The 26,147-nt window shown below is 43.1% G+C and overlaps 1 protein-coding gene across 1 annotated transcript in view; it reads right to left on the reverse strand.

The window, feature by feature from the left end:
• The window catches only part of MYO1D (myosin ID), a 392,202-nt gene that overhangs the window by 204,551 nt on the left and 161,504 nt on the right, over positions 1-26,147 (reverse strand). The window contains exons 15-16 of the mRNA XM_056127580.1: positions 21,116-21,282; positions 13,495-13,702 (exon numbers count right to left, since the gene is read on the reverse strand). Coding sequence (XP_055983555.1) covers positions 13,495-13,702; positions 21,116-21,282 — 375 coding nt within the window. The remainder of the gene's footprint in view (positions 1-13,494; positions 13,703-21,115; positions 21,283-26,147) is intronic.

Raw genomic sequence — 26,147 nt, forward strand, 5'->3', positions numbered from 1 at the left:
CAATTCTAGTCCATCTCTTCTTTTCCTCCTCATTATTCTCCTCCCTCTGCTACTTGACATCTCAGTTTTGTAATCAAAGTACAAGGGCTAGTCATGATTCAACACTGTCTATTCCCTTGTTTTGTATACCACAGATGAGTGAGACAGCCAATATTTAGGACCTTGACTTCTTTTTTTTTTAAACTTTCTTCCTTTTTTTTTTATTTAATCATTTTTTTTTATTAGTGAAACACCATGAGGTACATTTATAGACTTATAAATTTTTGTGCTTGGGTTTCAGTTATACAATGATCAAGTACCCATCCCTCCACCAGTGCCCATCCTCCCCCACCACGGGTCCTAGCATCCCTCCCCCCCATCCCCCCCCCCCCCCCATCCCACACTGCCGCTGTGGCAGGGCATTCCCCCTTGTTCTCTCTCTCTTCTTTTGGGTACTGTGTTTTTCCAGAGAGGCATTGAGTGGCAATCATGTTTGGTCTATAGACTACTTTTAGCATGTTTCTCCCACCCTGGGAGGGTCTTCACAACACCCTTCATTTGGTGCTCTCTTCTCTATCTGAGCTTCCTTTTCACCTAGCACATGTGGCTGGCCTTCAAGTCATGGAGCAAAATTCCTGGTACTAATCTCAGCCATTCCTGGGTGTTAGTCTCCCGTTTTGTTGCTTTATGTTACCCAGATGAATGCAATCTTTCTGTGTCTATCCCGCTCTTTCTGACTCATTTCGCTTAACATGATACTTTCCATGTAGTACCACTTGTATGTAAATTTCATAACTTCATCTTTTCTAACAGCTACATAGTACTCCATTGTGTAAATGTACCAAAGTTTCTTTAACCAGTCATCTGTTCTCGGGCACTCAGGTTTTTTCCAGATTCTGGCTATTGTAAAGAGTGCTGCAATGAACAAACAATTGCAGATGTCACTTCAACTATACCTTTTTGCCTCTCTGGGATATATTCCCAGGAGTGCTATAGCTGGGTCAAATGGGAGATCAAATTCTAATTTTTTGAGAATCATCCATACTGTTTTCCAAAAGGGTTGGACCAGCCTGCATTCCCACCAGCAGTGAAGGAGGGTGCCTTTGGACCTTGACTTCTTAACCACACTTGGAAAGGGCATTCCCAGAGCAAGTATATAATTTAGTGACCAATTAAGATCTGTCATTAATTAATATGGTTTCCCTTTAAAAGAGAGATAACTCACCCAAATAAAGACCCAATTCCAAGGGAAGCTATTTGTCTTATATAGGTCAAGAAAGCCACTTTTCAAATCCATCATCCTATCGAAAACTTGACAATAACCACACAAAAGATAAACTCTCTTACTAATTTTCAACCTTCCTCTGGAACCTTATCTTTAGTATCACCTTACATGACAATTATGAGCTTGACATGATTGTCTAGGATAAGAAAACAAGTTTAAAGTTGCAGCCACAAAATGAAAAGAAAATTTAAAAATGGAAAGAAATTAAGAAAAAAATATTTTTGGTTTGTTTTTGGGTCACACCCAGGTGGTGTCCAGGATTTACTCCTGGCTGTCCAGTCATGGATCACTCCTGGTGGGCTTGGGGTATCGTATGCAGTGCCAGAGACGAAACCTGGGTTGGCTGCATGCAAGGCAAGTGTCCTACCTGCTGTACTATCTCTCTGGCCCCAAAAGAATATTTCTTGAGAGATGATATATCCCAGTCTTCCTCCATCCAAAATATTTTAAAATAAATATATACAAAACATTAGAGAAGACTTACTCTTTTTAATGTATTTGGTGCATTTTGATACAAAAATTATCAACTAGTTAGTGCTAACAGTTAAAACTATATCTTTTAAGGATTTCTCCAGCTATGCAACATTTTAAAGAGTCTTGTTTTTTAGGAATGGGTGGTGTGACACACAGAAGAGAAATTATAAAGAAGCTAAACCAGGAAGGTCCAGCTTGAAGATAAGAACTACTTGGACAAAATCCTTGTGGACAGAACTGCCACTAAAACACTTTAACTCAGTCGTGTGTGTTTGCAGATGAACTGATTTTATGGTCTCTAAGCACCTCACTGCTTAAAGCTGTAATTCTGAAGACTTTAAATGGTTTTCTTTTGGTCCTGTCTAGAAATAGGATTTTATTTCTCATTAAAACTGTAACATAAGGAGCACACATACAAACTCAAAAATGGAGGTTGGGTAAGAGATGCAATTGTGTATTATGAAAGGAAGAGAAGAATGACCTTTAAAATAACCTCACTGGCTACCTGGCACATTGCTTTCAATTTATTGAAGATGTGAATGCTAAACCAGGGCTTTTAATTAAATGATTCTTTCCAATATTCTGGCAAGGCATTCATATTTTAGGTCACAACGGAAGGCTGTTTATAAGTGCAAATATCTAGAGTTGAGAGAGACAAGTGCTTTTATGCACTTGGGAGCTTAAATTGGTACAATCTTTCAGGAGCCCATTTGAATATGGGCATGAAAAAAACCTTGAGAGTGAGTCATTTTTAACTGTTTTGTGATTTTGTGCCTGAGAATTGACTCTCAATAAGAAAAACAATAAGAGTATTTATGAATACTTTGTAGCCAGCAAAGGCCAAAGAGATGGCTCAGGGTTGGAGAGCTGTACGTGGAAGCCTTAGGTTCCAACCCTGGTACCACAAATTCACCTGTGCCCTTCAATGCCAGCAGGCCTCAAGCACCACCGGGTATGCCCCCTGCCCCCAACAGCAACCACAGCAGTAGCAGCAGTAATAATGGGAGCTAACATTTGTTGAACCTGGCATCAGATACAGGTCTGGAGTAAACAGATGTGTACTGCCATTAAACCCTGGAACCTGTGGGAATGAAAAATTGGAAATAATCTAAACACTCAGCAAGAGTAGACTCAGGACACTCTAGGAAGTCATATCTAGGACTAAACCAGCAAGTATAAATATGCAACTAAGTCTGTACACAAGTAGAGATAAAACAAATAAATAGTATGAGGAAGGAATGGTATGCTATAAGCTGAATTTATATATAATAAAGATGAAGTTTTACTTTAAATGAAATTTAGCTATTTTTAAACTTTTGGACATAACCTTGCACTATCACTCATATACTACAATTACATAGTCTGAAATCTAAACGGTTCTTTCTCTTTGGCCCCCAGCATTACGGGGCCCCAGAATCAAGCCACCTGGCCCAGCTAGCTGAGCACTGCAGGGAGCAGCCCTGGGAACTGTTTGTGAGACTCAATATATAAAAGTAGAGAAGGTATGATTTCAATTTTGAGAAAGCAATTAAAAAAATTAAACAGACTTAGAATTGCTGGTTACTTACTTGAACTAAGTAACACTGCGATTGGAGAGATTGTAGTATAGAAGGCAGGGTACTTGTCTTGCATATGGCTGATCCAATTTCAATGCCTGGTACCGTATATGGCCCCCTGAGCCCTGCCAAAGGTGATCCCTGACCACAGAGCCAGGAGTAGGCCCTGAGCACCACCAGATATGGCCCAAAACCAAACAAACCAACCCCACAAGAAAACCCAAAAGCAATACAAAATAAAGTTGGACACCAAGACACACTGTATAAAAATATATTACAGATCTATAATGTTTTAAGAAAACCAAAAACTCAGGGCTGGAACAATAGTGTTGGGTAGGGTTCTTGTCCTGCATGTAGTCAACCTGAGCTCAATCCCTGGCATCCCATTTGGTCCTCTGAACCCGAAAGTGATCCCTGAGCACAGAGCCAGGAATAATCCCTGATCAAAACCCTACCCCCTCCACAAAAAATAATAAAACCAAATGAAAAGATAAGATATATTTCATTACAGTCAGTGAGGAATTTCATGTGGAAGAGTATACTAAGAACTAAAGCCAACTGACTCATGATAGCTCAGGAAATACAACTGAAACCCATAAAGTTAATTAATATACTCCTGAGCAGAGCCCTGGCAGCTGAAGACCTCCGAAATCCATCCACAGCCATGCTTAAGACCACTCTCCATATGCTCAGACGAGCCTCATGCATGAAGGAACCGGGAGAGGAACCAAAGTGTGTGGGACACGTGGCTGAGATCTCCAAGCCTGCTCGGATCAGTCCTCCTCCACCCAGATCCCCCATCTTCTAGTAGCTACAATTATACCCACCAACTGTCTCCAGCACCGTGTAATCCCATCAACGGCCAAGACCCAGAGACTATAAAATCAAGCTCCCTGAAGCTAGACCTCTTATTGTCTAGTTCTCCCTCTCAGAGAACCCGGCAGGCTTCCTAGAGTATCCTGCCCGCACAGCAGAAACTGGCAAGCTCCCCATGGCATATTCGATATGCCAAAACCCAGTAACAATGATAGGTCTCATTCCCCTGACCCTGAAAGAGTCTCCAATGTGGCACTTGCTAAAATCTCAGGGCTAGGATAAATGGAGATGTTACTGGTGTCTGCTCGAGGAAATCGACGAACAACAGGATGACAGTGATACAGTGAAATGGATGATAACTCCCAACGATTCATAAAAAAATTTTGGTGGGGCCCAACGAAAAATGGACCAAAGATTAGAAAAATAAATATGAAAAGAGGCCATCCAAAAGAATACTAGACACAGTTCCACTAGTAATCACAGGAAATGAAATACTAGGGTGAAAATGGGATGCTATTTATTACTAATAAGAACTGGGAATTTCAGTGATGGAGGGCAGCAGGCACTATTATGGTGGGTAAAGGTACAGTCCCTTTGTACCTTATGCCACAAAGGCTCAAAACTATTGTCATCATTTTAGTAATCTAAACTGTAGCACTGTAGTACTGTCATCCCGTTGTTCATTGATTTGCTTGAGTGGGCCCAGTAACGTTTCCATTGTGAGACTTGCTGTTACTGTGTTTGGCATATCGAATACGTCACAGGTAGCTTGCCAGGCTTTGCCGTGTAGGCGAGATACTCTCGGTAGCTTGCCGGGCTCTCTGAGAGGGGTGGAGGAATCGAATCTGGGTCGGTCGGGTCAACTATGTGCAAGGCAGACGCCCTACCTGCTGTGCTATCGCTCCAGCTCAGTGATCTAAACTACAATTTAAAAAAGAAAATAATGATCTTTGAAGCCTTAAGCATAAGAGAAAGAACACATGGAGGGTGCGGGATCCCGGAGGAAAAAAAAAAAGAAAAAACAGGTTCCAAAAAGAGCCAAGTTCACCTGCAAGTTCCAGATGGAGTAGGCGCCGCATCTCGCCTCCCCCAGATGGAACCCCGGTGACCAGAAGCCTCTACAAACACAGCTCGAGTATGCGGGAACGAGGACTTTTTCTCAAAACCGCGCGGCCGCTTATGCGGCCGCGCGACATCTCTCTATATACAAAGTGATCAATGAGAAGTAAACCACCCAATCTTTCTCCCTGAAAGTCAGAGTTAAGTTTGGAGCACGGCCACAGCCCCAGAAACACAAGGACTTAATGCAGAACCCAGCAGCTTAGAGCAGAAAAGTGAAAGGACTATGCGTTAATCCAGGCCATCAAGTCTGCCGGAGGGGAAAGGGTGTTGCCCCATTCGCCCTCTCTTCTCTGGAAAGAAGGATGGCGGCCGCATGGGAGCCTTGTGGACAGCAGGTATGAGCCGGGGGTGTGGGGGCGACTAAAACCTCATGGGAAGGGGGGCGTTCCGGTCCGTCCTTCACGCCCTACCGAGGTCACCAGTTGCCCCCCACGAGCGGCTCTCCAGCACGGCCACAGCCCCAGAAGCACAAGGGCTTAATGCAGAACCCAGTAGCTTGGAGCAGAAAAGTGAAAGGACTATGCGTTAATCCAGGCAATCATTTCTGCCCAGAGGGGAAAGGGTGTTGCTCCCTTCCGCCCTCCTCCCTCTGGAAAGAAAGATGGCGGCCACATGGGAGCCTTGTGGACAGCAGGTATGAGCCGGGGGTGTGGGGGCGACTAAAACTTCATGGGAAGGGGGGCGTTCCGGTCCGTCCTTCACGCCCTACCGAGGTCACCAGTTGCCCCCCACGAGCGGCTCTCCAGCACAGCCACGGCCCCAGAAGCACAAGGACTTAATGCAGAACCCAGCAGCTTGGAGCAGAAAAGTGAACGGACTATGCATTGATCCAGGCCATCAAGTCTGCCGGAGGGGAAAGGGTGTTGCCCCATTCGCCCTCTCCTCTCTGGAAAGAAAGATGGCGGCCACATGGGAGCCTTGTGGACAGCAGGTATGAGCCGGGGGAGTGGGGGCGACTAAAACCTCATGGGTCGGGGGGCGTTCCGGTCCGTCCTTCACGCCCTACCGAGGTCACCAGTTGCCCCCCACGAGCGGCTCTCCAGCACGGCCATGGCCTCAGAAGCACAAGGACTTAATGCAGAACCCAGCAGCTTGGAGCAGAAAAGTGAATGGACTATGCGTTGATCCAGCCCATCAAGTCTGCCGGAGGGGAAAGGGTGTTGCCCCATTCGCCCTCTCCTCTCTGGAAAGAAAGATGGCGGCCACATGGTAGCCTTGTGGACAGCAGGTATGAGCCGGGAGTGTGGGGGCGACTAAAATCTCATGGGAAGGGGGGCGTTTCGCTCCGCCCTTCACGCCCTACCGAGGCCACCAGTTGCCCCCCACGAGCGGCTCTCCAGCACGGCCACGACTCCAGAACACAGAAACCAATTTCTTAACTATCTGACTTTCAGTAGAAATACTTCCAGGGTCAATAAGTAAAATAGCAGAAATCCAAAACCAACATTTAATTCTTGAACCCAGCTGGAGAAAGCAAATCACTTCACAATGCTTTTTCAGCATGTCTGATTTGGGGGGGGGGTAAACTCTAAATAATAGTGGTGAATCTTTTATTGAAACAATCTAATCAAAGCGGATAGAGTGTTAACTAGAATTCATCTGCCTCACAGGGACGGGGAGGGGTGGGGGGTGGGGTTTTATTGGGGTTCTTCATGGGAAAAAATAAGTATTGGTAAAGGGAAATGTGTTTGATATTTGCATGACTGAGACATAAACCTGAAAGCTTTGTAACCTTTCCCACAGTGATTCAATAAATAAATAAATTAAAAAAAAAAAAAAAAAGAAAATAATGGAAAGTTCAACATCTCAGCCAGAAAATCACCATGGTTAAAAAATTAATAATTAGGGAAAAGAATTCTGTACCTTGTGGACACAAGTGCGAATCGTTTGCTATTATAAACCTTTCAACCTCTGTGCTTGCTCACAGGATTTCCAGGCATGGGAATGGAGGCACTATGACTGTATTTAAAATGATGGGAAGCCTGAAGTGTTTGGAGGAGAGTCAACGCACGCAGCAGACCTGAGCACGCTCTGCGGAGAAAGCCCTCCCTGCAAGGCTAGCCCTTGGCTGGGGGATTCAGCAGAAGAACTGTTCCCTACCGTGCACAGAAGTTCCTGAGTGACCAAAGAGGTTCAATGTGTTGTTAACTCTGCTTGCGCAAACTGTGTGGTCTGTGCTGAGCAGCTGAGTTCCCTCCGAGAGCCTGAGATCTGGGTGCATGATGGCAAGGGGTGCCCACATGAGCAGCCTTGATAAATGTGTTGGAACCAGCGCGTGTGGACAGCACTTGGCAGCTGCTGTCTCGGGTCACTGTGGGAAGAAGCAAGCGTGCTCTGAGCACTGCACAGGGGGAGGGCTCTGGGAAGTTTTCTCCGGGGGCTCCTTTGAGCATCACCCCTGGGGCGTGGCCCCCTTCTTTCACTTTGCACCCTGTTGAGGGCTTTCAACTCGCTTGTGAGGACAGCGACGTGCCTTGCAGGTCCTGGCTCCTGCGAGTCCTCGGTGAGGATCACTGAGGTGGGGGAGGGTCTGGGGGGACAGATAAAGTAAGTGTGGGACAGGGTGAGGAAATATTGCAAATGTAAGAGAAAGATGCTCAGGGAAGCCACCAGGGAGCTTTGGTTTCAGCGTCACGGCAGTGGAGTCACAGAGCAACCAATGAGTACAGATGTGCAGGGATGGACAGTGGGTTCTTGGGGGCGCCCCATGGGTCCTGCATGCATTTCTATATTGTTTGACTTTGTTTTTACACTGAATCTGCTTTAATTAGAAAACCAAAAAGAGAAAAAAAAGAAACCTCTATTCTTTTTTTTTTCTTTTTCGGTCACACCTGACGATGCACAGGGGTTACTCCTGGCTCATGCACTCAGGAATCACTCCTGGTAGTGCTTAGGCGACCATCTGGAATGCTGGGAATCGAACCCGGGCCAGCCACATGCAAGGCAAACACCCTTCCCGCTGTGCTATCGCTCCAGCCCTGAAACCTCTATTTTTGATTTAAGAAGAAAAGAATTACCTGTTAATCTTCATTTAAAATCAGCTGTCCTACAACTGAGAAAGGAAAATGTGTGCCTGCCCCAGGGGCAGGCTGCAGGGGGAGAGGGAGAAAGACAGGGGACATTGGTCGAGCGTAGTGGACACCGGTGAAGGGACTGGCATTGGAATACTGTAGGCTTAAAACTCAATCACAAATTTCATTGTAGCCTTATAATTCATAGTGATTCAACTACAAAACAACAACAACAACAACAACAATAACAAAACCAATTAAAATCACCTGTCCTGATGCTGCCCCTCCTTACTATCCCATTTGCCCTAAAACGGACAGAGGAAGAGTGGAGACACACAGTCCATGGAAGGTTAGGTGACTGATGATCTGCTCCCAGAAGCTGACAGGAATTTCCTCTCATTTTATGGCTTTCAGAGTTGGTCTAGAGAACGTAACATGGAGATCACATCTATCACTGCCTGCAGTGGTCAGGCTGGCAGCTGGGAGGAGGAACCTGGTTTTCTACTCCACTGCCCAGAGGGTAAGAAATGCAAGCGCTACAAGAGCAGACAGGACAGCTTTCTCTTCGTGGCAAGTGGGGTTGTTTTTTGTTTTTAAATTTTGGGGGCCCCACCTGGAGATGCTGAGGGGTTACGCCCGATTCTGCACTTGGAATCACTCCTGGGGTTGCTCGGGGAACCATATAGGACGCTGGGGGATCGAACTCAGACTGGCAGCCTGCAAGGCAAGCAACACGCCATCACTTCTTTTAGATTTTCTCTTCTCTAAGTGGAAACTACAACTTCTTCACCAGAAGGCAAGCAAGAGCACTGGAGAGAGGACTGAGAGGGAAGAGCTGGAGAAGGAAGAAATACCTGGAATCATGCAATTTTATGTATGAGTTCAGCTGTGTTATATAAAGTTTTTCACATCTGACATGGGGCGTTGGTGAGGGGTTGGTGAGCAGGACTCTCTGGCTTGCAGACATGTGTGAGAATTCTGTGGCACACTGACAGCAAGAAGGCAGAAGGTGAATGCAGAGTAGGGTGTATTTAGCTGTATACAGCTGAATATTATTCCTACTAGAACATCATTTATTTGTTTTGGGGACACACCTGGCAGTGCTCAGGGTTTACTCCTGACTCTTCACTAAGGGCTTGCTCCAGGGGCTCTCAGGAAAACCATATAGGCTACTACTGGGGATCAAACCTGGATTGGCCATGTGCAGAGCAAGCACCTTACCTACTGTACTATCACTCAGGCCTCCACATTGGAACACCTTGGAGAGTGAAAGTGGTATTACTGATAGTTACAAGAAACAGTGGCTATAAACCAGGACCAACCGTCTCAAGAAGATTAAGAGGTATGGTCACCATGGTACTAGGTCATGCCCTGAGAGTAAGTCAACCTCTTGGGTAAATATAAGTGCCATTATCTTTTTTGGGGGGTGGGGCGAAACTGGTATTGCTTAGGGCTTACTCCTGGCTCTGCAGTTAGGAATCACTTCTGGCTGTGCTTGGGGACCATATGGAATGGGGATCGAACCCAGGTCGGGCCTGTGTAAGGCAGTTCCCTACCCACTGTACTATCGCTCCAGATCTGTCATTATCTTTCTAAAGATAATTTTTGTTGATTTAAAACAACAACAGAGGAACTATAGGAAGTACTAAAAGAATCTGAATACACAGAAGAAAATATGCTTAAATATAACATGTATGACAGAGATGCAACCTTCAAATTTACAAGCTATCTTAAGGTACTGAATTAAAGCATTCAAAAAAGTAATTAACAGGGACTTGAGGATGTGGCTGGGTAGTGGCACCCGTGTCATTCATGTGTTAGGCCCTGAGTTCAATTCCCAGAAAGAGAAACTAAAACAAAACAATTGCTGAAGAAAAATATTTCGGAAAGAAACAGAATTTAGTCTTCCAATACAAACAATTTTTTTTCTGAGTTTCAGGCAGAATAAATGGAAGAATCCAACACCAACGTGTTGGCAGTTGGAAGAGAGGAAAAATCTTAGGATCAACAAATATGAAGAAGAGTTTCATTCTGGATACATACAAACCAACATAAGCCAATATAATTTCTCTGCACCAGCTCTGCCATGTAGAAAACATACTAAGAAATTAATAGCTATTGAAGCTAGAGAGATAGTTCAAAGGACCAGGATATGCCTGGCATGTGGATGTCTGGAGTCCAAACCCCAGCACTGCAGGGTTCCCCAAGCACTCCTGCTGGCCCCTGAGCCCTGTTCTGGGTATGACCCTGATGGCTTCCAGAAAGAAGCACTAGGCCCAAGCAGTTCTGCATTCACTGGATCTGAACATTCAACTAACATCCCAGTCCCCTGAGCACTATTTGAGGTTCCCCTCCCCCAAATCCACAGCAGCAACAACAGCAGTAAAATATGTAGGAATTAACCATGGATTCATAAGGCCTCTTTATACCTAAGGACCAATGAAGTAATTTAAAATAAACTCTTGTATTTTTAAGATGAGCTAACATTACAAAAAATGTAATCACTTCAAATTAATCTCTAAATTCAATGTATACATGCAATCCTAATAACAAAGACTGTTGAATTTAATGAACCCAATAAACACACATAAAAATTTATATTGCAGAATAAAGCTTTACATATAGGTTAATCAATTTAATAAAGACCTGATAGAGAAAATAGGTTCAACCTACCACTGAGTAAGACACACTGTAATAAAAACGATAGCTTTTATGCAAAACCAGGCAAATATAAAATGGAAAGAAAAGAACATGAAGTAAAAAAGACTGCGTGTGTGTGTGTGTGTTGTGTGTGTGTATACACCTGGGAATTAAATGACAAACATGGCAGCACAAGTCAATGAGAAAAGGAGTGGTTATTTAGTAGGTGACATTGAGACAATTCACCTTATTTAATAAAACAAACTGCATTATTATTTATTTAGTTAGCCATTTGTTTTTAGGTCAAGCCCAGCTGTGCTCTGGGTTTACATCGGGCTGTGCACTCAGGAATGACTCATGACAGTGCTCAGGGGACCTACCAGTGTTAGGAACTGAAACTGGGTCTTTCTGGCCCTCCAATCCTATTTAAAATCCAGAAACAGAGATGAATTTTAAAAGAACTAAAGACTTAGTGTGAGGAGCAGGAGCTATAGCACAGCAGGTAGGGCGTTTGCCTTGCACGTGGCCGACACAGGTTCGATTCCCAGCATCCCATATGGTCCCCCAAGCACCTCCAGGAGTAATTTCTGAGTGCATGAGCCAGGAGTAATTCCTGTGCATTGTCAGGTGTGACCCAAAAAGAAAAAAAAAACTTAGTGTGAGAGGCAAATTTGTAGAGTCCATAGAAGAAAATAAGAAACAGGATTTCTGTGATCTGCAGACCAGAAAAATCCTTTTCACCAAAATTCCAAAGGACAAATGTAAGGTAAAAATTAAATTCAACTGTGTCAAATTAAATGCTCTTCCCCAAAGCATATGATGGTCAAAGCACCTTAGAATGTCCTAAGAATTTGAAAATGCACTTGTAAACCTTAATGGATTAATTCTAAAATATTCAAGCAGTTCCTTTAAGCAACAAGAAAATGATAGTAACTCTGGTAGGAAAATGGACCCAAGTTATGAATAGGCAATTTACAGAAAAGCACTAAAAGAAAATACATATTAGGTGCTCATATTCAATGGTGATTGGAAATATATAAAGTCAAAATGAGGGATAACCAAGCTGTTAGTTTGCTACTATAAGGACAACTGTAGGAAATAGTGAAGGGTATTGAGAGTGATAGGAAGTTTTCTTTTGGTACTATGTAGAAATAGGATTTTATTTCTCATTAAAATTGTAACATAAGGAACACACACACACATAAGGAGAACATTGTGATCCCATGCATAGCTGGTGATGACACAAATTGCAGGCATGCTAGAGAGGAAGCTAAGATAACTAAAGTTCTATGATACAGCAACTTTCCTCTTGGTTATATCCCCAAAGACATTTTCATAGATGCACATAATTTAGGAAAACGTACATATACTTGAAAAAAAACCATTAAAATGATTCATATGAGAGCCAGGGAGGGAGGTAATACAGAAGGTAGGGTGCTTCTTTCTTGCATATGAGTGACCAGGGTTTGATGCCCAGCATTGCATATGGTTCCTGAGTATTGTCAGGGGTCACTCATGAACACAGAGCCAGGAAATGCTCCTAAGCATCACTAGATGTGGCCGAAGCCTTATCCTCCATTCCCAAATCCTTCTCCCAAATAAAATGGTTCATATAATAAATAGGTATGGAAACCAAAGTGTTGCGATAAATGAAATACATGAGGGAGAATAAAATAAGGGTTCTGAGCAGATCTGTGACGACAGACACTACCATCTAATGAGCACCATTCAGTTCACACCTCAGTCAAGTGCTGATATGGAAAATGATGGGTAAAGAAAGTGGTTTCCAACATGTTTCCCAAACTATTGATACAAAATTTAAAAAAAAAAGTACATTACACATTGTTCTGGGGGTGGGGGTGGGGAAATCGGGCATCATTCCAGCTTAAAGTACCAAGAAACCAAAATGCTTTTTGAATGCAGAATCTAAAATAACTGAGTTTATACAGCTAAGTTTTCCATGTAAGAGAGCAACAATCTAAGATGTGTGTATACTGGTATACAAAAAGCATATCATTCTGAACACTTTTTTTTTCTTTTTGGGTCACACTTAGCAATGCTCAGGGGTTACTCCTGGCTCTGCACTCAGGAACTACTCCTGGTGGTGCATGGGGGACCATATGGGATGCTGGGGATTGAACCCGTGTCAGCTGCATGCAAGGCAAATGCCCTACCCGCTGGACTATCACTCCGGCCTCTCTGAACACTCTTGAATCAAAGAAATCAAACCAAATTTTTGCATACTAAGAGCACACAGTGGGAGAGAGTTCAAAGGACTGGAGGTCATGCTCTGCATGTGGCAGTTCCTGGCCCGAATCCCAGCATCACCAGGAGTGACCAAGCACTGAACTGTGAGTAGCTTCAGAGCTTGCCAAGTGTGATGCTCTCCTGTGTCCCCCAACAAAGAAAACATAGAAGCAAGGCCTGTATTTTTTTTTTTTTTGGTTTGGGGCCACACCTGGAGGCTCAGTGTGGCTATTAAGGCTTGGGGGATGTTACATGATGCTGGGAGTTAAATCTGAGCTGGTTGCATGTAAGATCAGCATCTTGCCTGCTGTGCCAGCTCACTGGCCTCCTAGGACCTGTCTTTAAACATAAAACATGACATTACCTTTTGCAGAAAAAGGACAATCCTTTGGAGCATCTGGGAACGATGTTCTTCCAAGGTAAACAATGTTCGGGGTGTTCGAATGAAAATTTTAGTCTTGCCATAGGCCACATCATCCTGAAAGCCACACCCTTCAATCAGCTTTTTCACAGCCTCTTTGTCTGAGGGGAGGTCATGATTGGGCCAGGTGAACTCAGAGATCATCTTGTACCTGGATGGGAAAAATATCAGGGATCAAATTATGGGAGTAAAATCACACAGTCACGATAAAGGTAGAAAAGCTATTCAATAAAATCCAGGTAACATCACAGAAAGAAAAGGACCAAAGTTTCTTAATAAACTAGAAATAGAAGTAAAATTTATTAGGCTGATAAGAGATGAAGAAAAAGCTTTCAATAAGATGCAACACTCTTTAAAACAACTAAACTGGGAAACAAAGATACTATCTTGATCTAATAAAGTCTGTTTACCAAAAATGAATACAAACAGCATTTGTAAAGAGGCAAGCCTGGGAACATTCTCCTTTTTTAGAAAAAAATATTATTTTTAAAAATAATTTTTATTGGAATAAAATGATTGTTTTTTAATTGAGATCCTGTGGTTTACAGTGGGGGAACGTTCTCCTTACAAACAAGACAAAGACAAAGATGCCTGTGTCAGAGAGACCAATAAACTAACCGTTTAGTGACAGAGGAAGACCTAAACTCACATTACTTGGGAACAATCTGACTGGCTTCAAGGAGATGACACAGATCCTTGACAGATTGTTAGAATTAAGAGAAAACTGAGAAGTTAATTTTGCATGGACTAAAATTCTAAGCATGAACTTTATTTTCCTTCACTGAATCTGTATAATGCTTTGGGCAGGGTGATCATTTTAACAATGTTAATTGTTCTAATCTATGTACATAGAATATTTTTCCATTTCTTTTTGTCTTCTGTAATTTCTTTTAACGGTGATTTACAGCACACTTATAACTGGAGAGATAGCACAGTGGTAGGGCATTTGCCTTACACGAAGCCAACATGGCCAACCAGAGTTCGATTCGTCCGCCCCTCTCGGAGAGCCTGGCAAGCTACAGAGAGCATCTCGCCCGCACTGCAAAGCCTGGCAAGCTCCCCATGACATATTCGATATGCTAAACACAATAACAACAAATCTCACAATGGAGACGTTACTGGGCCCGCTCGAGCAAATCGATGAACAACAAGAGGACAGTGCTACAATGCTATAGTTTTCACTAAATAAGTCCTTCACCTCACTCATTGATGCCTAGGTACTTGATTTTTTTTGGTTTTTTTTTTTATATATTTTATTTTCATAAAAGTGGTTTACAATAGTTCATTACAGGTAATATTCAAACACCAATCCCACTACCGATCACCTTCCCACCACAATAAGAAAAAAGTGTGTCAGGTTATTATATTTCATTCTGGAGTCCTTCAAGCCTGAATATAAGAGAGTACAAGCAAGTATGTTAGAAACCAAACAAATGTGTGATACTTTTGATAAGTAAGTGAGGTAGAGTGTAAGAGGTCGTGTGGGCGCAAATGCGGCTACACTCTCCAGGAAATTCTGCGGCACTCTCTTCTAGGAGCTTTAGTTTGTAGTCAGAGAACATTTCTAAGTCTGGCAGGAATTGAATTTGATTCTGCTGCTCATCATGCCTCCCATATCCACCTTCTCTCAAGCAGGTGAGCGCCACTTGAGTCCACCTGACAGAGTTAGGTACTTGATTTAAAAATATAATTGTAGGGGCTGGAGTGATAGCACAGCGGGTAGGGTGTTTGCCTTGCACACAGCCGACCCAGGTTCGATTCCCAGCATCCCATATGGTTACCCGGGCACCACCAGGAGTAATTCCTGAGTGCAGAGCCAGGAGTAACCCCTGAGCTTCGCCAGGTGTGACCCAAAAAGCAAAATATATATATATATAATTGTAAATGGGACTAATTTTTTTTCTTTCTCTGTTACACCATTATTTGCATATGGAAATGCAATAGATTTTTGTGTACAGATTTTGTAGTCTGCCAATTTTTTATTGGTTTATTGTACAGGTTTGTTGTTTAGGTTTAGGTTTTATCATATAGGTTTAGGTTTTATTGTATAGGTTTATTGTTTTTAGGAGTTTTTTTTGGGAAGAGTCTTTAGTGTCTTATATTTAATACCATGTACGAATTATTGCAAACAGCAGTAGGATTTCCAATATTATGTTCAATAATAGTGGTGGGAGTGGATATCCTTGTTTTGTGCTTGACCTTGGAGCAAAGACTCTGGTTTTCACCCCTGTGTTGGCTGTGGGTTTTTATGGTCTTTATTATATTGATGTAGGTTCCTTCTATACCCATTCTGTTGAAGTAACTATTTTATTTAAAAAAAACAAAAATGTTAAATATTTTAGGGTCTGGAGATGTGGTTCAGTGGTAGGTAGCCTGAGACCTGCATGCTTGAGACCATGAGTTTGATTCCCCCACACACCCTACGCAGTCCTGAGAGGCACTCTCCAGCCATTACATGTATGAAGCACATGCTCCAGCTCCATTGAATTGCTGGTGTAGGATAACATTGGTTTGTCCTTTCTGCCTTGCTGCAGGGAGCTTAGGTTTACTGGGTTACTTCCATCACAGTGCTCCTATTTCTCTGCGTTTATTTGCAACTTCTTTCTTTGTGCTCTGTTAACTTGTAAATATTGTTTTTCTCTTCTCCTTAAGTCCTTTACATGGTTAATTTGGAGCAATGTCCTTTTTGTATGGGCACGGGAGGAAAGTTGGTGCTATGCTTTTGTAACATGGGAGGTAATTGACTCCAGATGATATTTTCCTCCTGGACATCTGTTCTCTTGACCTAAGCCTCGCTGCCCTTACTTCCTAACACCCCAAAAGCAGGGTCCCAACGGGGGACTGGATGGACCCAGGGCGAGTGGTGAGCTATGTGATACCCTGGCATCGAAATGGGCCTGGTCAAAGTGCCATAATGCTTAACTATAAGTTAAGAACATGGTCATGGACAAATGCTGTCATGATCAAAAAGTAATAGCAAGATTTGGACCCTGTTAGGGGTTGGGAGAGATTAATCTGGCCTGGGCACTGCAGTCTGAGTCATTGGCGAGATGTTCCCAGGAGAGCCACGCTACAAGTTCAGTGTATCTCTTACTGTGTCCATACAAAATAACTAATATTAAGAAGTAGAATTAAGATACTAATTAAGACATTAAATAGAGTTATTGGACTAAGGAGAAGAGGAACTCCCCTAGGTAGTATTGAGCCTGATGGGCTGTCAAGAAGGGCTTTCTTATGTTGATTTTGCTAAGGGACTGGGTTTAGTGTCTGCCCCCAGTGCTGGGGAGTTGGAGACAGTTGGGAGCGATGAGAGAGAGAGAGCAGGGAGCAAGATGGAGCACTGAGATGAGCGGGAGAGACAGTAGGAGACAGAAATGAGGGGCAGTGTCAGACTAGAATGGGGGGCTCAGAGATACTGGAACAGGCATGTGGGGAGAATGGAATAAATGGCAATTGATCAATCAACCAGCTTGGCCCTCATTTGCTCCTCTGTCTGCCCCATGGTCTGGGCTGCCCCAGCTGGGTGAGTGGCCGAAGGCCCCCCGAACATGGGTGGCAAGGGGAAGAGCCGCTGTGGCCTTCCCTGGCCACCCTGAGAGATTATACATGCTGGCACCTAAATTCTCACTTTTATCTTTTCTGACTGTACACCAATCTTTGATAAAGTAACTGCATGTTTCCTCTTACAACACTCTCTTCTGGTTTTTGTAACATAACATCATTCCTCTGTTTCTTTTGTTTGCTTTGGGGATTTTCGGGCCATACCAAGCTGTGCTTCAGGGCTTCCTCCTGACTCAGTGCTTGGGATCACTCTGGGAGACACTCAGGGGATATGTCATGTCAGGAATCACACCTAGGTCAGGCATGAGCAAGGCAAGAACCTTACCTGCTGAACTGTCTCTCCAGCCCCCATAGCCCTCTTCTGATTCACTGGTTATTCATTCTCTTCCCTGATCTCTTCATGCCAGACCACAAGCCTGATTTTTTTGTTTTGGGGCCACACATGATGTTGCTTAGGGTTTATTTCTGGCTCAGTGTTCGGGGATCACTCCTGGTGGGCTCAAAGGACCATATGGGATGCCGGAGATGGAATCCAGTTGGCTGCATGCAAGGCAAGTGCTCTACCTGTTGTACTCAAGCCCCTACAAACCTGAATGTTTTTATTTTTATGTAAAACTTTTATTTTTTATTAAATCACCCCGAGATGCAGTTACAAAGTGTTCATGATTGGGTTTTGGTCATATAATGTTCCAACACCTTTCACCAGTGTAATTTCCCACCACCAAAGTCTCCAGTTTCTTTTTTTTTTTTGGAGGGGGGGTTACACCCAGCGATGCTCAGGGGTTACTCCTGGTGGTGCTCAGGGGACCATATGGGATCCCGGGGTTTGAACCTAGGTCTGCTGCGTGCAAGGCAAACGCCCTACTCACTGTATTCTTGTATTCTCTCTCTCTCTCTCTCTCTCTCTCTCTCTCTCTCTCTCTCTCTCTCTCTCTCTCTCTCTCTCTCTCCCTCTCCCCCCCCACTTTTGGGCATTATCACAAACCTGAATGTTAACAAGGGTCTATTCCTCTTCTCTCCAGTTCTAAGACTTTATATATAATCAATACACTAATGACTCCAAAATTAAGTTCTCTTTGAAACCTAAATTTCTCCCTGAAATTCCACATGTGAAGATCAAATAGCTTACTTCAGATTTCTACCTCGCGTCTTAGTAGGCATTGGTCAAGAGACAAATCTTTATCCATCTCTGCCCAGTTCCATATCCCATCTTCAAACTTATGCTCCTTATCTCAGCATAGTTTCATGCTTAATCACATGCGCAAGCCAAAGTCTATTGCCTTTCCTTCCATTGTTTCTACTCTTCTCTCATCTAGCCAATTCATAAGCAAGTCTCATCAACTTGCCTCTAAAACATATCTTAAGTCTATTCATTACTCTAAGATCCACAATAATCCCCATTTCCAAGCTACTAACGTTAAGTCATCTCCCTAGGACCCTCCTTGCTTTCTATTCCCATAGCATGCAAAGAAATCTCTCAAATATCCTCTCTTACACATCAGGCTGCTTCCTGAATAGAATCCATCCGTGGCTGTCTAGCAGACTTCACCAAAATCTAAACCGTTTACGCTGGTTCATAAAATTCAACATAATCTGCCCATCTCCAATCTTGTCATACCACTGCTGTCACTCAGCACCTTCCGACTATACTATTAAGGATCGAAAATCCACTTTTGAAAAAAATAAAATCCACTCTTCTACTGCAAGACAGCCTTTCCCCTGTGCCTTGTCAGCTCATTTCTCTAATCTTCTGAGACTAGAGAAACCGACTTTTTCCTGTCATTATTTTCTGTCATTATTCCTTTCCTTACTATCCCCTTAGAGACTATTCTGACCAACTAATCTATTTTAATTCCTGCATTTTCCAGGTTTTTTTTTTTTAAAGAAAACAGAATTACTCATATTTTATGTTCATTTAGGGCACAGAAAATATTCTTAAATATTTAAAACAAATCAATAGATGGAATTTAAAATATGCATATAAGTTGACAGCTATCATTATCACAAATAACAGCAACGATCTCTCATATTAGGTGACTTCTACTTGCCAGATACTATTATATGTGCGTGTGTGTGTACACACACCATATATATACATATATATGTGTATCTATCTATCTATCTATCTATCTATCTATCTATCTATCTATCTATCAAACCCAGCTCCCGGGAAGTGCGCGGCCGCAAATGCAGCCACGCAACATCTTATCATCTCATTCCTACTTTGGACAAACTGGCAGGCTACCGAATGTAACCTGCCCACATGGCAGAGTCTGGCAAACTCCCCGTGGCGTACCCAATATGCCAAATACCAGTAACAATGAAGGGTCTCATTCTCCTAACTCTGAAAGAGCCTTGAATATGGCACTTTTTAAAAAATCTCAGGGCTAGGACGAAGGAGACGTTACTGGGGACTGCTCGAGGCAATCGATGAAAAACAGGATGGTTGTGATTGTGATTGTGATCTATCTATCTAACTATCTATGGTTTTGTTTTCTGAAGCCACACCAGCAGTGCTCAGGGCCTTACTCCTGACTTAACACTCAGGAATCACTCCTGGCAGGGCTTGAGGGAGCATATGGGGTGCCAGGGATTGAACCTGGCTCAGCCACATGCAAGGCAAGTGCCCTAACTGCTGTGCTATCTTTTATTCCCTCTAATTGCTTTTTATGGGCTGGAGCGATAGCACAGTGGTAGGGCGTTCGCCTTACAAGTGGCCAACATGGCCGACCCGAGTTCGATTCCTCCGCCCCTCTCGGAGAGCCCGGCAAGCTACCGAGAGTATTCGATATGCCAGACACAGTGACAACAAAGTCTCCAATGGAGACGTTACTGGGCCCACTCGAGCAAATCGACGATCAACGGGAGGGCCTTTACCCTTTACCTTTAATTGCTTTTTATATCTATTAACTCCTCTACTTCTCTAGCAATCTGCTAAGTAGTTATAATGATTATTCTTATTAACAGATGAGGAAATTGAGGTACAGAAAGGCTTTGTGATTTGGTTAACCTCACAAACTAGGAAATGGCAAAGCCATGATGCAAACCAGCTAGATTGTAGTCTACAAAGCGTCTATGCACATCTACAGTGTATTTTATTATGCTATTATAATCACAGTGGTAGGGCGTTTGCCTTGCAAGCAGCCTGCCCAGCCGAGCCAGGTTCGATTCCTCTGCCCCTCTCGGAGAGTCCAGCAAGCTACTGAGAGTATCTCGCCTACATGGCAAAGCCTGGCAAGCTATCCGTGACGTATTTGATATGCCAAACACAGTAACAAGAAGTCTCAAAATGGAGACGTTACTGGGCCCGCTTGAGCAAAATCGATGAACAACAGGAGGACAGTGTTTGTTTTTTTTATTATAATCACCAATAATCATTGTGATAAGCAGTATTAAATATCTATTATCTGCTAATCATCGAGGCTTTGAAGTTAGCCGAATTTAATCCTTGCATCCACAGCTTCATGAGGGAGGTGTGTACCTACACTCAAAGTGAGTAGAGATTGAAAACACTGAATGAAATCGAGTCAAAGAAGTTCAATTTCTGACCCAACATGGCACAGGAAAGACTTCTGCATTGGCTTCTTACCAATATGAAAGTGCTGCTGTGTGGCCTTACACAGGAGAACCCCGTGCTTCTCAGCATGCTCCCAGGCTTCCCTGGGTTCTTCTTTTTTTTCTTTTTAATTTTTATTAGTGGAACACCATGAGATACAGTTGTAGACTTACAAATTTTTGTGCTTGGGTTTCAGTTATATAATGATCAAGTACCCATCCCTCTACCAGTGCCCATTCTCTACCACCAATGATCAGAGTATCCCTCCCACCCCCCATCCCCCCATCCCACTCTGCCTCTGTGGCAGGGCATTCCCTTTTGTTCTCTCTCTCCTTTTGGGTTCTGTGGTTTGCAAAAGAGGCATTGAGTGGCAATCAAGTTCGGTCTATAGTCTACTTTCAGCATGCATCTCCCATCCTGGGCGGATCTTCCCAACACCTTTCTTACCTGTGAAGAAACTTCTCATATGGCTGGCGGAAAGCAAAGCCTGCACGTCGCACCCTCACGTTCTCCAACAGTCCAAGATACTCGACTTGGTGTTGACAGCGCTCAGCATCAAATATCTGGGGGGATTTCTTGTCATTGGGTTTGATGCAACGCACATAATAAGGCTCCTAAAGAAATAAATCAGTAAATAGTTAAGTTTCCCCAGAGAAATAGCCGAGATTTGTGACACTAACATAAGGTGATAATTTTGTCACTTTAAACTCTGTGCCTCTAGTATTCCAGGCATCAGAAAGCACCTGTGAATAATGTGGTCTCCCTCTCTTTTCAGGCTGGAAGTTCTCATGCATGCATTCATTCATTCAGTTAAAATCTTGATCTGTTACTCTTTAGGGTTCATCCAGATTAGCAGAAAGGATATTAAACTAGGGAGGAAGTAAATATATAAATATCAAGTAGCTTTTTAAAATTTACAGAATCATGAATAAAAGTAATGGAAGAATAATTTAATAAGAAGAGATGGCAGCAGCGGTAAGGATGAATCAGGATAATGAATGCAAAGTGTTAGACATCTCTCTGGTACATAGTAAGTATCCAGATGTCATTATTGTTACCACTGCATTAATTTGTGCTTTTCAAAGAGAGAACAAAACTTATGAGTAATAAGATAAGTCACAAAATCACTGTAGGTATTAGTGAATCTAAGGAAGACCCTATGGCGGGAGAGACAGTACAACAGATAGGGTGCTTGCCTTGTATGTAACTGACCAGGGTTCATTCCTGACACCTCATCTGATCCCCTGGGCCTGCCAGGAGTGATTACTGAGTACAGGGCTAGGAGTAACTCCTGAGCACCAGTGGGTGTGACCCAAAAACAAGAAAGAAAGAAAGAAAGAAAGAAAGAAAGAAAGAAAGAAAGAGGGAGGGAGGGAGGGAGGGAGGGAGGGGAAGGAAGGAAGGAAGGAAGGAAGGAAGGAAGGAAGGAAGGAAGGAAGGAAGGAAGGGAGAGAGAAAGGAAGAGAGAGAGAAAGGAAGAGAGAGAGAAAGGAAGAGAGAGAAAGAAGGAAGGAGAAAAAGAAAGAGAAAGAAAGAAGAGAAGAAAGAAAGAAAGAAAGAAAGAAAGAAAGAAAGAAAGAAAGAGAGAGAAAGAAAGAAGAAAGACCCTAGCATAAAATCCTTCCCTCTGTGCCAGTTAACTTCTGTACCATGCATTAGGCCATAAGTCTTTTTCAAAATAAAACTGAACTTGGTATATATCCTGGTACAGTGATGATAACAAATTATCAATGAATGAACCACAGAGATCAAATGTATCGTATCAGAGTAACAAGTTACTGTGACTTCTAGGAGTCACTTTAATTAACAGAGTTCTCTGTTGCTAAATAAGGCAGTTTGAGTTCCCCTGGAGGCAAAAAAGGAATAGTACACAACTTCAGGAGGAGCAATTGAAAGGTGAATGAACTTGCATCTTTAAGAGTGCTCAACAGCTAAGCAGCAAAGCTCATCCATCCACCTGTCATGCTGCATTCCATGGTGGAAAGCAATACTGGGTTCTTTTTTTCCCCTCCAAGCCCTGCTATTTGCTGCTGGGACAGATTGCAGCAGATACAGTAGCTTAAAGTAAAGCAAATGTATTGCTAGACAGTTCTAAAATGAGTCTTCCTGGGCTAAAAAATCAAGGTGTCTGCAGAACAGTTACTTCCTGGAGACTCTTCAGGAGAAACAGTTTTTTTTTTTTTTTTAAATCTTTTCTGGGTAGGAGAAGTGAGCTCAAAGGGCTGGATTGCCATGCTTGATCTCTGCCACTGCAAGCTTCCCAAAGTACTCTGGACATCCCCTAAGCACAGAGCGCTTGGGCAATACCAAGTATGATCCCAAAGAAAAATGAAACAAATAAAATCCTTTTTAGCTTTCAGACTGCCAGCATTCCTTGGCTAGTGACTTCCTTCTACCTTCAAAGTCAGAGATGAATATCTGAATCTTTCTCATGAAAACGTGGTTCTGACTCTTGAAAAAATCTCCTGAATTTACACTGGGCTGACCTGAGCAGGCAGGATAAAGGTAAAGGTAAAGGTAAAGGCCCTCCCGTTGATCGTCGATTTGCTCGAGCGGGCCCAGTAACGTCTCCATTGGAGACTTTGTTGTTACTGTGTCTGGCATATCGAATACTCTCGGTAGCTTGCCGGGCTCTCCGAGAGGGGCGGAGGAATCGAACTCGGGTCGGCCATGTTGGCCGCTTGTAAGGCGAACGCCCTACCCGCTGTGCTATCGCTCTAGCCCAGAGCAGGCAGGATAAGTTTCCATTTTAAAGGCAGCTGTTTAGCATCTTTAACTCCCATGTACACTTTAATCTCGTATCACCACATAAAGTAACATGTTCATAGGATCTGAGGATTAGGAAACAGGACAATAGGAAAAACCCTTCATGTGATTAAAGGATGGAAACTTTCAGCTGTCTCATCTCTGCAGCCAGGTGGAAAATAATCCACAGAGCAATGATGATTTAATCAATCAGGCTTATGCAACGGAACCCTATTAAAGAAATTATAGCACCAAAAAGCGTCCTGCTTTGGGAAGACATTGATGAATTGGGATCATGATGTACTCTGACTCCATGGGGACAGAAGCTCCAGCTCTTGGGAGCACCTAGACCTTCTGGACTGTGCCACTCTGTGCATCTCTATATCTGCTATTCCAGGTAGTGAATGTCAGAACTGAACTGCAGGGCACCTAGCAGATGACAGAGAACTGGAGCTGGGATGCAGGGGTTATTAGCCTGCCTAGCACACTGACCTTATTCTCATCTTTTTTTATATGAAAAGACATAACCACATCCCTCATGAGGAAGGTTTTCTATCCTTGTCTGGCCTTGTGAGTTTTTTTGTTTTTTTGGGGGGGAGAGAGGCAATACTCAGGAGTTATATGTGACTCTGCACTCAGGACCTACTCCTGGTGGTGCTTCAGGGACCTTACGGGATGCTGGAGATTAAACCCAGGTCAGATGTATGCAAGGCAAATGCTCTACGTGTTGTACTATAGCTCAGGCTCTCCTTGTGACTGTTTTAATCAACCGAACCTTTAATTGAGTTACTTGTGGAGACTCAGCCGCAAGAGGCTTTGCCCCCTGGGACTGCTTCTCGTGTGAAGAAACCTAGGACTGAAGTCTGTAGCACTGTAGCACTGTCCTCCCGTTGTTCATCAATTTGCTTGAGCAGGCCGAGTAACGTCTCTATCGTGAGACTTGTTGTTACTGTGTTTGGCACATCGATTATGTCACGAGTAGCTTGCCAGGCTTTGTCGTGCAGGCAAGATACTCTTGGTAGCTTGCCAGGCTCTCCGAGAGGGGCGGAGGAACAGAACTCGAGTTAGCCGTGTGGGTCGCGTGCAAGGCAAATGTCCTACCTGCTGTGCTATCACTCTGCAGGACTGATGAAGAAAGGCCACATATCTCAGCCATTCGGCCACAATACAAGTTAAACTCCACTGCCCAGAGAGGTGAGTCTTAGTTAACAACCAGTGGTAGAACTGGACACTCAACTCACCGAATCACAAGAAATGGTAAATTTGTTATCTCAAGCACTACATTTCAGAGGGCTTGTTATACACTAATAAGTAACAGAAAATTCTTCCGTCTTTTGGAACATCAATTCTTGGCTTATAGATATCAGGCAGAGATTGATATTCTAGAGCACATGTAGAACCTTAATTTGGAAAATGGTAATGAATGATCAAACATCAACTAAAACTGTAAAAATTTCTAAATGGAACACTTATAAGGGGATATTGTAGCATATTATTTAAAAAAGAATACTACCGCTGTGCTCTCGCTCCAGCCTGAACAGAAAAAGATAAGAATTGGTTTTGAAACTGACATGATAATACTAATGTTAATTGCTATTCCTGAAGATTTATTTTTCTGAAACTACCCTAAATCAGTGTATTTATATGTAATAAACCGATATCTGAATACAAAAAGAAAAAAAAGAATACTACGAATTTAATACAAACTTCATGATATGGGGAAATGAAGGGTGGGGGATTTTCACTGAGGATTTTCTTCAAGTTTCTTGGGCCAGTAAGATGGTGACTGGCTGGTGAAAGAAAGAAGCAGTACTGGGCACATGAATGCCAAAATGCCACTAAATCCAGCCATCTGCTTTGGTACAGGTGTAATAGAATTAACACGACACAGAATTAGGATATTTGGGTCATGGTTGTCTCTGCTCTTAATTAGCGACGATCAAGTCTCCGTGGACCCAATACTCTAATTTACGGAAGCAGGATATTAGGCCTTCACTTTAGTAATGACAGACTAGGTAATTTGAACCAACAGCCGTGCTGGGGAGATTTAGAATACGCAAACAAAATACAGAAAACCTGTGCGTAAGGACATTTGAGCACTAACAAGCAGGTGGAGAATTAAAGAGCCAGAATTCAGGAGTGGAAGGAAGCTGTGGAGGAGCAGTTCAGGTTTGAGGTTATCCCCTGGGGGAATTTCCTGACTCCTGAGGAGCAGGAAGGGCTCCGTGGGGAGGTTTTGACAGCCTCATGCAGCTAGAGGGGATCAGAGACTAAGACCTGACAAGGAGGAGGTTACAGGCAAACCACTCTCCCTTGGGACCCCAAAAGGCTGCCAGTAGCAACATGGGTGAATCAGAACCAGGCAGTTTGTCACCAGGGACCACAGTACAGCTTAAAATTACTTTAGTGCTTGGAATTAGAATCAGTGACTTAGAAGACTACTACTCCTAGGTGACTAAAAGCAGCACAGGTAAATCTTCTCTGGAGAAAAAACAAAGCTGCACCTATTATTGTTTCTAGAAATAATACCTGGAACAAAGGAAAAAAATAACCCGACATATATGGAGGCAAGATAACATGAATTAGAAACAGCAAAACAATCTACAAAATAGACAGACGTGCAGAGTCCAGATCTTCTGGTTCTGAGAAAGTAATACTTACATATATTTGCCAAGTTCAAGATGACAAAGAACAACATTAAGAAGTATAGAACTAGTAATGACACAAAAGAAAC

This window comes from Sorex fumeus, unplaced genomic scaffold (assembly GCF_029834395.1).
Source record: "Sorex fumeus unplaced genomic scaffold, SorFum_2.1 ptg000063l, whole genome shotgun sequence".
Classification (NCBI taxonomy): domain Eukaryota; kingdom Metazoa; phylum Chordata; class Mammalia; order Eulipotyphla; family Soricidae; genus Sorex; species Sorex fumeus.